This window comes from Vigna unguiculata, chromosome 1, assembly GCF_037176805.1.
Source record: "Vigna unguiculata cultivar grain cowpea cultivar isolate G323 ecotype 2 chromosome 1, ASM3717680v1, whole genome shotgun sequence".
NCBI classification, from domain to species: domain Eukaryota; kingdom Viridiplantae; phylum Streptophyta; class Magnoliopsida; order Fabales; family Fabaceae; genus Vigna; species Vigna unguiculata.
Window position 1 is genome coordinate 41,706,233 of NC_140792.1, and position 13,414 is coordinate 41,719,646.

Below are 13,414 nucleotides of genomic sequence, written 5' to 3' on the forward strand. Positions count from 1 at the left end.
TTAAACTGCATGACCTGGCCAGTTAAGATGAAAAGAATTTTTTTCGTCGATGTGAATTTAGTAAACAATTTAATTTATGAATATTATTAATCTAAAATATTTAATAATAAAAAATGTGATTATTTTAATTTCCCAAGAAAAAGTAAAAACCTTTTCTTATGAAGTGGTACTGTGGTAGTTTTTACTAAATATCTACATAAAATATTTTACATTATCAACATATGTAAATTAATAATTTAGATTTACAAAAAATGGGGAAGAGAAATATTTTTTTGCAGTCATAATTAATAACTAATTACAAAAGACAATGTGATCTGGAAATAAATTACCATGAGATAGAATATGCAAAATGCAATTATGTGGATGAAATAATAATGTGAATGAATGAATAAAGTTGCAATTTCAATTTGCAAAGAATAGCACTGAAGCAATTATAACCTATTTCGGTCGGCATTTCTCCCAACCAAACGCACCTTCCTTCCATCAAACTTCCCTTTCCTCTCATTTCATTACAACATTTATTCAAAATTCGATCATTACATCCTTTCAATTTCATATCTTTATTTTATTCACTACTTCCCTCATTTTCCATGAAATAGGGGGACATGCTTCTCATGATTTTTTGTTTCAGTTTTTTTAACATTAAATATATCTTTTTTGTGAGAGACACATTTTTTTGGTTAAATTTATTTTAATTTGTAATAAAACTTTTATGATCCTACATGTCAGTACTCGTTTTTATGCTAACTCTCAGGTTGCCAAAAATGGTAGGTCACGATCGCAGTTGGATCATTATCATCTCTGTCCTTAAACTTTCAAAACACAAAGCATATGATCTTATGATCCCACTTGAGAAGAAGATTTAAATTTATTATTAATTCGATTTGTTTTTCCAAAATTTTAATTGGGCCTTCAAATTTTAATCCCTCTTGATTTTCATTTTTCTAAATATGTTTTAATTTGAATTCTTTTTAATGCAATATTAAGACATTAGTTTCATATTACATATCCTGATTTTTGTTTATTATTTATTATTATTTTATTTCTTTTAAATAACTTTCACGTATCAAATTAGGATTTTATCATGTGTCAGTTTCTTGTTTTTCTATTTTTCTTTTTTTTTTATTTTAATTTAAAAAAATGTCATTGTCAAATTAAGATTCTGTTTCGACTCACGTGTCATTATTATTACGAAAAATCTCGATTTGGTCTCTCTATTTGTTATGTTGATAAGTGATAGAATTTAAAAAAAAAAATAATAGCTAAGACCTGACATTTTTTTAATTAAAAAATTTAAAATAATCAAGAGTTAACATGTGACATAAAATTAACGTCGTGAGTGTTACACTAACAAAAATACCAATTTGAAACACATCTTAAAAAATAAGGATCCATTTAAAATGACTTAAAATATGATAACTTAATTGAGATTTTGGAAAAAAAACAAAGACATTCCAATGATTTAATTTTTTATTTTTTTTAACAAGAACCAACCGTGTAAAAAATCATATAAAAGCGTGACAATTTAACCTGATTTTGTATAATATAATAATGTAAAGAAAAACATATTTATAATTTGTTTCAAAAATAAATGTTACATATGTTTTTGTCCTTAATTTTAAATGAAAATTAAAATTAATCTTATTTTTTAAAATTTAGGTAAAATTTAGTTCATAACTTTAGAGATGTGTGTCTTTTTAATAAGATCTTATTAAGTTTATTTGAGATTTCAAATGCATTTATTAACTAATATTGAAGCGAAAATATATCAAATGGTATAAACAACTCAAATGTTACCGTGAAACACATTTAAAACACAAAATAAACTTAATAAAATTTGGTTATCCACGCATTTCAGTATTTGAAAGTCTATATTGAACAATATTTTCGAAGAGAACCTAATTTTAATTTTCACCTAAAGTTAATGAATAAAAAACATATTTAACAAAAAAAGCAACAAAATTTTAAAATAAAAAAACTAACTTATATACAAATTAAAACAATATTTTTTAAAATTAATAAAAAAGTTATATGTATATGCTAATTTTAATTCATGATTTTCTTTTTAAAATTCTTGTAAGTATTTTTCCCAATTAAATACTTCTTTATACGTAATACAATCTCTTGTCCATTTAAGTTTTTATAATATATAAAAAATAACTTACTTCCCATACATAAAAAAAAAAAAACATTACCTTTACAGTTATAAAAATACACTATTATACACAAATTAGAATATATATAAACTCGCTTCAGTCTTATATAATTCCTTAATTATAAATTTTCAATATTGATACTATTATTTTTGAATATATATTTTATACATTACACTTATAAGAAACATTGTAAATTACTATCACTTCATTTATGTTACTAATATAATTTATCTTGTTAGTAATATATGTCTTTTAACTTGTTATGTTTTTTTTTCTATTTAAATTTTAATGTTCTTTTAATTGATTAATAAATAAAAAGAATATTGTATTATAATTTAAATAATTTTTTTTTATTATCTAATGACGGATCACTTCATTTTTTACATAGTAAAATGGAATAGATTAAAACGGGTTGATTGAGCATGTCAAAACGGGTCGAATTGATCGGTTTTGTCAAACTATTATATATGTGATATTTTTGTTTTAGTTATATTTTAATATCAGAAATTTTTTCAACATTTATTTTACATTATACCTCATTATTTTTTATTTTCATTTTTTCTTTAAAAATATATTTAAAGTTATTTTTTTACACTCCCATCAATATTGTGAAATAGTATCTAAATGATGTTAAACTACGTGAAATGGAAGTTTTATTTTTGTAATGACCATCCAACAGTAGGAAAAAATGAGCACAAAGTTTAGTTAATGAGTTTATTTTATTAGGTGGATGTACATACATGAGTATAATTCATTAGTAGTGAAATTTGATGGTGAAAAGATAACCTTTATTGCACATACATGAGTATTAATACTTAAACCTTGTGAAATGTGATGAATTATATATACACGTGTAATTTTTGCACAATGCAATTTTCACGTACTTTGGTTTAATGTAATATAAATACAGATAGATTAACTAAATTACATTGTAATTGGTTATCTATATTCATTTATCACCTTTATTAGGATAGGATATTGCAAGGATCATATATATAAAATCATATGTTTATGGTATGAATTTTAAAAATTCATTACTAGAGTATCATAAAATATTTACCACCTTAGATCATTTTTTTTTTCTGATTTCAAAATATCAACAATCAAGTAAAAAAACTAAAAAATCAAATAAAAAATGAAAGTGTAAATCTTATAAAACCATTCCAAATAAAAATTGCAAAAAATATCTTCAAATTTATGACACATTGATACTAAAAAAGAAAACAAATTAAAACCTCATAATATAACCTTAAATAATTTTTCTTTCTCACATTATCACAAAGAAAAAACTAATTTATATTCTCAAACTAATACACATAATTATTAATTAAGACACTAATATTTAATTAATTATTAAGTTTAAATGTCTAAACTGATAGATGTTTAAATGATAAAATTGTGGTTTATTTCTTAAATAAAATGTTTCCAACATAATGAAAAAAGAAATATTAGTTATGTAACAATAATACATCATTATAATAATTATATTATTAAATTATACCTTACTTTTGCAAATTAAAAGAATTTTAAAACTGCCTAATGAAAGCTAAACAAATTACAAATTTTTTGTTTAAATTTAATGTCATATATTTTCTTCTGTGTGGCATTATACTCAAGTTGAATAAAATCAAACTGCATATACATGTTTAATTTATATTTTATTCGAACTATCTTTCTTTTTTTTAAGAAAACACAAATAAAACTATATTACAAACACCTCGAATTATCAAAACTGGTGTCCTTTATTTTTTGTCTTCAGCATCCCTAATTAATCTTAATTATGATTTATTATCGTTTAACACGGACCTCGTTATAATTTGTATTTTACATTACCATCATAATAGTGTTATTTTATTGCTAACTCTAGTCACTCTTGTCCTATTCTTAGTACAATAAATTTTATCACTGAGAAAATGTACAGGTAAAATGTGAGATATGTGTAGTAAATAGGTTGAAATTAGCACTTTACAACACGTGGTACCCATACAACACTCTCAATAGTTTGAATTACAACAATTAAAAAAAAAATGATTTAGAGAAATGTTTTGATAATCATGATTTGTAAGATGTGAAAATAAAGAAACATTATTTTTAGGTCAAAGAAGGTTGATACAAAAGAGATTTTCTGTTCAGTTTAATTAAATGTCTGAACCTGGTAAACAAACAAAACTTTTAAAGTAAAACTATCATATTCTGATTGGTGTTTAAGTCCAACTCAGTGCATAAAAATCATATATTGATTCAGAGTGAATGTTTTCTTATTTGTGTTTAATATATGTAGGTACAAATACAGACAAAGACATGAAGAAAAATAACCTTGTAAGTCACATCAAATGGTTTAAAGAGCAAGTGACAACTCTTTTAATATCTGTGGAAGTCAAGCTAAATGTCATCTTTTGTAAGGCATGGTTTAGTACAACTGGAGTTGAGTAATAAATGCAGAGATACTAAAATTGAATGGATAAAAGTCATATGTTGATTCAGAGGGAATGTTTTTTTGTTTGTGTTTAATATATGCAGGTACAAATACAGATAAAAACAGGGGAAAAAAAGAATCTAGTAAGTCACATCAAATGGTCTAAACAACAAGTGACAACTCTTATGATATCTGTGGAAGTCAAGTTAAATGTCATCTTTTGTAAGACATATTTCAATACAATTGAAGTGAAGTAATAGGTGCAGAGATATTATAACTGAATGGATTTTTTGTTTGTAAGAGATATAGACAACATTTTTTTTTTCAGTTTTGCCTTGCATGAGTTAAATAATCTCTATGTTTGTATTTTTAGTTTTTTTTTTGTTTGAAAAAGGATTTGGACATCCCAAATACACATTTTGTTCAATTAATTTTTTATTATTGATAAAATAAAAATCATCAAGCAAATGTAAATAATTAGTGATCAATATATTGAATTTAATTTTTGTACCAAATTCATCAAAGTGAGTTTTAGAAGAAATTTTAACTAAAATAAAGAAATTGAAAAATTGTTTTAATTTTTGAAAATTAAATCCGCACCAAATTGAAAACATATATTTATAGGAGCAAAGCTTTCACGGTTAATGTAAAATTCGTCCATTAATATCTCATATATACTTTCTAAATCTTTCATAGTAGATGAATCACAATGAGTTCATCAACTGAACTAATCAAATAGTATCTTAAGTTTATTTTTAACATAATTATGACAAAAAATTTCAATAACATTAGCATAATATATTTTAAGATTTATGGAGAGTATAACAATTTGTTTGTGACAATATTTTAATGGTTTTCACCGGAATTAGCAGAAAGTAAGTTAATGGAAGGTGTTCATTGAAAAAAAAAAAAAAAAGAAATGTATAGTGTAAGATGCATAGAGTGAGAAACATATATAAAAGTGAGAAAAAAAAAAAAAAAAAAAAAACAACGATACAATCCTATCTAATCGAAAAAGCTGAACTTGAATTCAATATTTGAATTGGCATGTAGGATGATTAAAAATGTAGAAATGGCTCTAAACTCAATCTCAAAGACTCCTTTTTTCTTCTAACATTATCAAATCCATTATCGTAATCCACAACACAATTCTTCACTTTCCTTTCTCTGACCTTATGCAATTCTCATTCTCATTTTAGTTCTCATTATAAACTCACTATCTCACTATCTCTCTCTCTCTCCCTCTGCCATATATTCACTCGCCGGAACGCATCGCCGATCGACGAACCACAGCCATTCCGCTAATTCGCCACTTTGATCCTCCCGGAGCGCGGTTGTCAGATCCATCGTCCTTCGCTCTCGCTGTGATGCGAAAATCGTTGGAGGCCAAGCTGCATGAGCGGATTGGGAAGGAGCTTCTTCCGAATTCGTTAGCCTAGGGTTAGGGTTTCTTCCATCGTTCCCCAAAAATGTTTAAGCGAATCATGAAGGGAGGGCAGAAGAAGCCCTCCAAGACGGACCCGAACGATCCGTCCGCCTTCGGTTCGCCGGCGACGGCCGATGCTCCGGCGGTGGTGGTGCCGCCGCCTCCGGGGACCATAGAGCCGCTGCCGCTGTTCCGCGACGTGCCTGTGTCGGAGCGGCAGACCCTGTTCATCCGTAAGCTTCAGATATGCTGCCACCTGCTGGACTTCTCGGACACGCTGAAGAACATTCGCGAGAAGGAAATCAAGAGGCAGACGCTGATGGAGCTCGTGGATTTCATCCAATCGGGTTCGGGGAGGATAACGGAGATTTGCCAGGAGGAGATGATCAAAATGGTGTCCGTCAATATCTTCCGGTGCCTCCCGCCGGCGGCGCACGAGAACACCGGACAGGAAGCCACCGATCCGGAGGAAGAGGAGCCGTGCCTCGATCCTGCATGGCCGCACCTTCAGCTTGTCTACGAGCTTCTTCTCAGATACATCGTTTCCTCTGATACTGACACAAAGGTTGCGAAACGGTACATTGATCATTCTTTTGTCCTCAAACTGCTTGATTTGTTTGACTCTGAGGACCCCCGTGAACGTGAGTACTTAAAAACCATATTACATCGCGTGTACGGGAAATTCATGGTTCATCGCCCCTTTATCAGGAAGGCCATTAACAACATATTTTTTCGGTTTATATATGAGACGGAGCGGCATAGCGGTATTGGGGAGCTTCTTGAGATTCTGGGGAGCATTATCAATGGCTTTGCTCTGCCGATGAAAGAAGAACATAAGCTGTTTCTATCGAGGGCGCTTCTGCCTCTGCATAAGCCCAAGCCGGTTGGGGTGTATCACCAGCAGTTGTCGTATTGCATTGCGCAGTTTGTGGAGAAGGATTTCAAGCTCGCGGATGCAGTTATTAGGGGCTTGTTGAAGTATTGGCCCGTAACTAATTGCCAGAAGGAGGTTCTCTTTCTTGGGGAACTGGAGGAGGTGCTGGAGGCCACGCAAGCTGCGGAATTCCAACGCTGCATGGTCCCTCTTTTTAGACAGGTTGCTCGCTGCCTCAATAGTTCTCACTTTCAGGTTCGTGTGGAATTGTTTTTCATCACGTTTGCTGATGCAAGCCTTTTTTCAACGTTTCCTTTACTTTGGTTAGCCGGGTTATGAATGTGCAATTTGTTCAACTGTTTCTTTGTTTATGAAGATACATCTAATCTGAGGCTATATATGGTATAACTATAAGGTTAATGCAAGGTTCAGCCCTAGGTACTAGATTAGTAACTAAACTGTCGCATCTTTTTGGTCCTAAACTACACTCTTAATCCATTTATTCCCCCCTAGTTTTTTTGGATAATTTAGTTGTGCCTTTTCAATTTGCAGCTTAATGATGTGTTGGTTGATGGGAAAAAAACCAAGATTTTCTAGCAATGTAAACCCCTAGCATGTAGAAGTAGAAATAGTAAAATAGCTATTCATAAGTCAAGATCCCATGTCAACTAAGAGATATGGGCAGAATATTTCCAGGCTTGGGCAATCCTCATCTCATGAATTTGCTTTTGGGATTGAATTAGCCCCAACTATAGTTCAAGATGGTATTAGTAGTTATAATTCTAAGAGGGTAAAGGAATGTAGATATGGTATGATAGGAGCGAGGAGCAAGGAGGAAAATATTAAATGACACCCTGGCCCTGCAACTTTTTAAGTGGAATCTACCCAGCCCTATAGATTTCATTGTGCAATATAAAAAAAAAAATAGCTCTAAATGGCCTTGTAGCTTTCCTAGTGCATTAAAAGACTACCAATCTGATAATTGCCATGCTCTACATGTGCAATTTTGGGCATTGGGAGAGGGGATGTATTGAGATCTTACATTAACTATAGATATTGTAAAAGTATGGCTCATAAAGATTTAGGAAATACTCATCTGATGAGATATCTTTCAGGGTTGAGTTAAGTCAATTCAAGTTCAAGAAAAGGCATATAATTTTCTCACATACTGAGGTTATAAATTCATTTTTGCCTTGATTTTAAGCTTAAAGTTGAATTAGCAAAGTCAGTCAGAATTGAGGTTCAATTGATGATCATTTCATAGCCATTTTACTTTATGGAACTCGTAATTATGTGCTGTATCTTTCAAATGGTTTAAAGACCAGTAAAAGTCTTATATACTTGATTTCCCCAAGCCAAATTGGTTATGTAAAAAATTCATTCTGGAGTGCCAGCCTCATGATGTTGTGGATGTTTCTGACTTGAACAAGATTGATTTCAATGGAGGATACCTCTAGATCTAGAAAGTGGTTAAAAATCTCAGATTAGAAAAAGAAATGTGTTTTTCTTTATTGTCAGAAAAAAAATGGTTAATGGCTTACAATGTGATTGTAGTAAATTTTCTGTTTAATAACTTAGTAAGTTTGTGGTTTCATTTGTGCATTATTTAAGAAATCTTGAGTTATAGTTTTGTTTTCTCCCCCCTTAATGTTACAATCATATTGTTATTATTATTTTGGTGAGGTTCATGTTCAGATTTATTAAGAATGGCAACGGAACTAAATGGTGAAACTGAACTTTTATTTTTGCGGAGCTGGTTGTTTAGGGTTAATTATTCATAGTAAGCTAATCTACTTTCACTTCATTAAAGTCATCCTTATTACTTGTTAGTTATGAGCACTCATTTTCGTCGCTCATTCTAAAATTTGAATCAGAATGCTGAAATTCTGAATCCTTGAGGAACAAATTGATACACACACAAAAGAAAATCTAACGTGAGTTTATTTATCAGATAATTTGTTTTAAAGCCATTTAGTAATATGTTCATATGATTTGTGTGTGACTTCTAAACTGCCAAACTCAACACTGGATTTGAATTGTTAGTGGCCTAATGCAATTTATGTTGTTAAGTCAAGGTAAAATAGATAATTTGTTAGATCAGGAGGACTTTCCAATTGAGTCAATAAATGTGGATGCAAAGGATAAATTATCCTTCAACTCATCTTTTTCCTTCATTTTCGTTGTTCCCAACAAGGTAGTGCTAATTATAACAATTATGACAACCATGCATTTTCATTTGATTAAACATTAAATGGAATTTTGGAACTATTGCCTCTTGGTTTCTTACAAATGCTTGGGTGGCATTTGGCAATGTTGTTTTGGCTTAAATTAAATAACATTTGCTTTAGCTTCGATCCTCTGTTGCCCACTTAAAACTCTTTACATTTGGCAAATATCCTCGAATTTTCTTTATTATAAAAAATGCTACCTAGTTTCACAGCTTGACCTAAATGCAATTAATCGGACCTCTGAATCATAAATTTGAGAGAAGTTTTACCTAAGCTTCTTTAATCAAACCTTCAGCAAACTCTAGCTCTGTTGACCTTCTTTATTTCCTTCCTTCCTTTGTCTTTTTTCTGTTTTAGTGAAATTTAGCTCTTATTTATCGGAGATGAGTTGAAGCGAGTCCTTTGTGTTTAAGCCATAATTTGTATTATAATTATTTTTTACTAAACTAGTAAGTATCTGTTCAGAATTATTACCTTGTGTATTGCTTTGACCTCTTGGCTTAAAAGGTTGTGTCCTTCTCGTTTTCACTGGGATCACTAAGCTGCAATATCAGCATGTCTTTAATGTGCAGATAATACTTTTAGTGCATTGTATCTTGTCTCCAGCTGAAAAGCTATTGATGTAGAATGTTGTCCCTAGGAAAAGTGTCTATAGTTTACAAGTTCCTTTATCGGCGCTACACAAATCTTTTCTCTTATATACATCTTGTTGTTTCTTGCATCTCTATATATGTATCTGTAACATTTTCATTTCTGCTCCTCCCACCTTTCTCTAAGGTTATCTCTTTAAAACCCAACATTCATTACCATATGTTATAATTTGAGCCCACGACCAATTGGTCACCAAGGTACAACTTTACTGTTGTGCTAGGGTTTACCCTCCTCATTTGTATTACAGATCCCTATATTTAAAATAGGAACATTTGGTCTGCCTCCAAAGTTCAAGCTGAATGTTAATTATTTTCCATGATTTCTCAGTCAAAATTATATAATCTACAAAAAGCATGAAATTAGGATGACCTTTTAGATTTCTTTGAATATTGTCAGGGAGAAAGAATTTGATTTAACAGCATTTCTATGGATATCTTTCATGCCATTTGGTATTGCAGCTTGGCAATAATATAAGTTTCACAGAAACTATAAGAAAGCCGTGGGGGTGTTTATTATTATAAACTTCTTTGTAGTTCCCTTCAATGCACTTGTTTCATCCTGGGATGTAAAACTTGGGCGTTACTTTGTAAAACTGAAGACAGGGAGGAAGGAGTGACACCGTTCTCCTGTTTCAAGATTCCAAGCTCCATATGTTTGTGTTCAAGATTCCAAATGCGATCTTGGTCATTCATTAATGATAATTTAAGCTTAAGCAAATGATAACAGGGTCTTGACCATGACCATCTAGTGCTTGTGGATAGTATAATAGTGTACATTTGCCAGGATGTGGTTTTCTTACCTTAAGAATGTTTAAGGTGATCTTCGAATAATTCTTCCATTAAGGTGCTATAATTATGGTCTTTTATTACAGGATCCAGAATGTCTTCACGTAATTTTTTTTTTGTTTATTTATATTTGTTTGATTTGATTCTGTAATCATCTCTTACAAATCTTATCTTTCCAGTCATAATCAAAAATACGGAAGTGAGAATCCTGATTGCTTTAAATCTCTATTATTTATTTTTTGTTTTGTAATTCCTTGTCTATTGATGCTTTTAGCTTTATATAATCCTTCAGAACCCTATGCTTAAGCATACCTTGCAATGCAGGTTGCAGAACGAACTCTCTTTTTGTGGAATAATGAGCACATTGTCAGCTTAATTGCCCAAAACAGGACTGTAGTATTACCCATAATATTTGAAGCACTGGAGAAAAATATCCAGAGTCATTGGAACCAGGCTGTTCACGGGCTGACCGTGAACGTTCAGAAAATGTTCATAGAAATGGACGCAGAATTATTTGAAGAATGTCAGAGACAGTATGCAGAGAGGCAGGCTAAAGCAAAAGATTTAGAAGAGCAGCGGGAATTGAATTGGAAAAGACTGACAGATGCAGCTGCACAGAATGGGGTGGATATGGTCACAGCTTAGTCAAATTACTTTTCAGCCTGAACTGGGACTGTGAATTGGATCGGCGGTGAAGGATTATATGTGCCCCTCGCCATTTTGGTGCCATTATTTATTGGTTTCTTTCTTTCCCACTTAATTTCTTTTTCCTCTCTATTTTCTCAGTTGGATACTCCGCAAGTTGAAGAAAGCAGTGATTAATGTAACTTAAAAGTGCAGTTGGATAATCAGTTAGACGTTGTTAGCAATGTCTGCAGATTAAGAATGTTTAATGAAATACTTTCTTGTATTTTTTTTTCACTTACAGAGAGAAATACGGATAACTTTTTTCCTTCTGGAAACAGATTCTAGTGACCTTTGTGTTTATGGCACAAGAAGTAGTAGGTGCCTGATTGGGGGAATTTTATAGTAAAACTAGGGCAGGTTTGGTTTGACACTAATTTTTGTGAGGAGCTGGTTCTCCCTGGCATGGGGGTTATGTACGAATCATATGAAAGGGCTGGTAATTTACTTGTACAATAGGGCAACGTTGCCTTCAAGCAATGCTGCAAACATGTTCGATGTAGCCCACCATTGATGATTACTCCCCTAATCTGGATCTCCGATCAAAGGGGTTGGAGATTTTCCTGTTGTTGATTTGGAACGCCCATCAACATGTCTCAGTTAATTGTATTGATTTTCCTTTTGATGTAACTGTTGATTTCTTCTCTTTGAAGCTGATATTCCTGTTTTAGATTGATATTTTATCCCTATTTTTCTCATGACTTTGCTCTACAAAATTCTCATACTCTAACTACTTGATTTCTCCATGTGTTTACTTCAATTGTTCTCAATGCTAGGCCTACTCCAAAGTTGCATTCAAAGAAGAAATGGTTCTTCTAAAATATCAAAGAAATCAATGAGTTTCTCTACGTTAACAATCTATTTACGCGACTTTTTCTTTTACTTTTTTTAATAGAAAAAACAAATGAGAAATCGGGAAAGTGTTAACAGTAGAAACTTCAATATTTTATATTGTTATTTAAATAGTTAAAATATTTTAAAATTAAGGGATACTAAATAGCAAATACTTTACCTTTAGTTGATTTTTTTTAATATAAACCACAAATTATAAGATTTAAAGTGTTGATAAAACATTTTTCCAAGTGTGGATGATTGATCTATATAAATTTTTTTTAATATAAACCACAAATTATAAGATTTAAAGTGTTGATAAAACATTTTTCCAAGTGTGGATGATTGATCTATATAAAATTGAGATTATACTCAGATCAGTGTATCATCAAACATACAGTTGTAAAAAATAAAATTAATTCCTTATCAATATTTAATCAAATCTAAATTTATAAAATTCATCATTTTCTCACCACTTTACTAAACTTAATTCATCTAATATAAATTATTGAAATTAAAATATCATTGAAATTAAATCAAAATCAAAATCTTCTCCCATAAACCACATCAATAAGAATATTCTCCTCTTCTCTATGTGATAGTAAGAACATAGTGTATTATAGAAAATACACACTTCAAATATTAAAGAAATTATTATATATTATTTTGTACAAAATTATAATTTAAAATCATAATAGTGTACACACAATTATAGTCAACAACAACATCACTAGATAGAGGGCTAGAACATTGCAAATCATTAGAACACTACCAACAATACATCAATAGTAAGGAGAGTTAGAAACACTCCAAGCCATTACAATATTAACTATGCTTTTGCATCTTGTTTTGTAAATAATATGAATATATAAATGTATAAACGTAAAGACAGATGTGAAAGCAAAGAGATAAAAATGATGGAGAGAGAAAAAAAAAACAAATTGTGTCAGTGTTAGTAATAGACAAGAGCTATCTTTAGTACGTGGGTGAATGTTTTTAAGTAGATAAGGAAGAAGAGTAGAAGAAATTATCTTAGAGTTTTTTGGTTATATAGTTAAAATATTTTAAAACAAACATATACTAAATAGCAAATAGTTTCACCCTTGGTTAAATTTTTTTTAATATAAACCACAAATTATAAGATTTGAAGTTCAAATAAAACATTTTTAAAGTGTGGATGATTGATCTATACGAGGATATTACACCTATCAAAAAAATAATTTTTACAATCAAAATTTGGACAATGACTATGTTAAGTATGAGTTTAAAATTAACTTGAGAGTTCGAACCATAGAATATAACCTGTATATCCAAAGTAGTTGGTAGTTAAAATTGAAATTATGCTTATGATCAAATATATCAC

At 30.6% G+C, this 13,414-nt stretch overlaps 1 protein-coding gene across 1 annotated transcript; it reads left to right on the forward strand.

Annotated features, from left to right (window-relative positions):
* Positions 1-5,597: 5,597 nt before the first annotated feature.
* LOC114184986 (serine/threonine protein phosphatase 2A 57 kDa regulatory subunit B' beta isoform) lies at positions 5,598-11,918 on the forward strand. The gene is made up of 2 exons (XM_028072442.2): positions 5,598-7,127; positions 10,861-11,918. The coding sequence occupies exons 1-2, from the start codon at positions 6,042-6,044 to the stop codon at positions 11,179-11,181; spliced, it is 1,407 nt and encodes a 468-aa protein (XP_027928243.1). The 5' UTR covers positions 5,598-6,041; the 3' UTR covers positions 11,182-11,918.
* Positions 11,919-13,414: the final 1,496 nt, after the last annotated feature.

Bases quoted from the DNA above. Each gene is read 5' to 3' on its own strand.
- LOC114184986 (XM_028072442.2), top strand. From the start codon at position 6,042: ATGTTTAAGCGAATCATGAAGGGAGGGCAGAAGAAGCCCTCCAAGACG. The intron at 7,128-10,860 runs GTTCGTGTGGAA...CTTGCAATGCAG, and splicing joins TCAATAGTTCTCACTTTCAG to GTTGCAGAACGAACTCTCTT.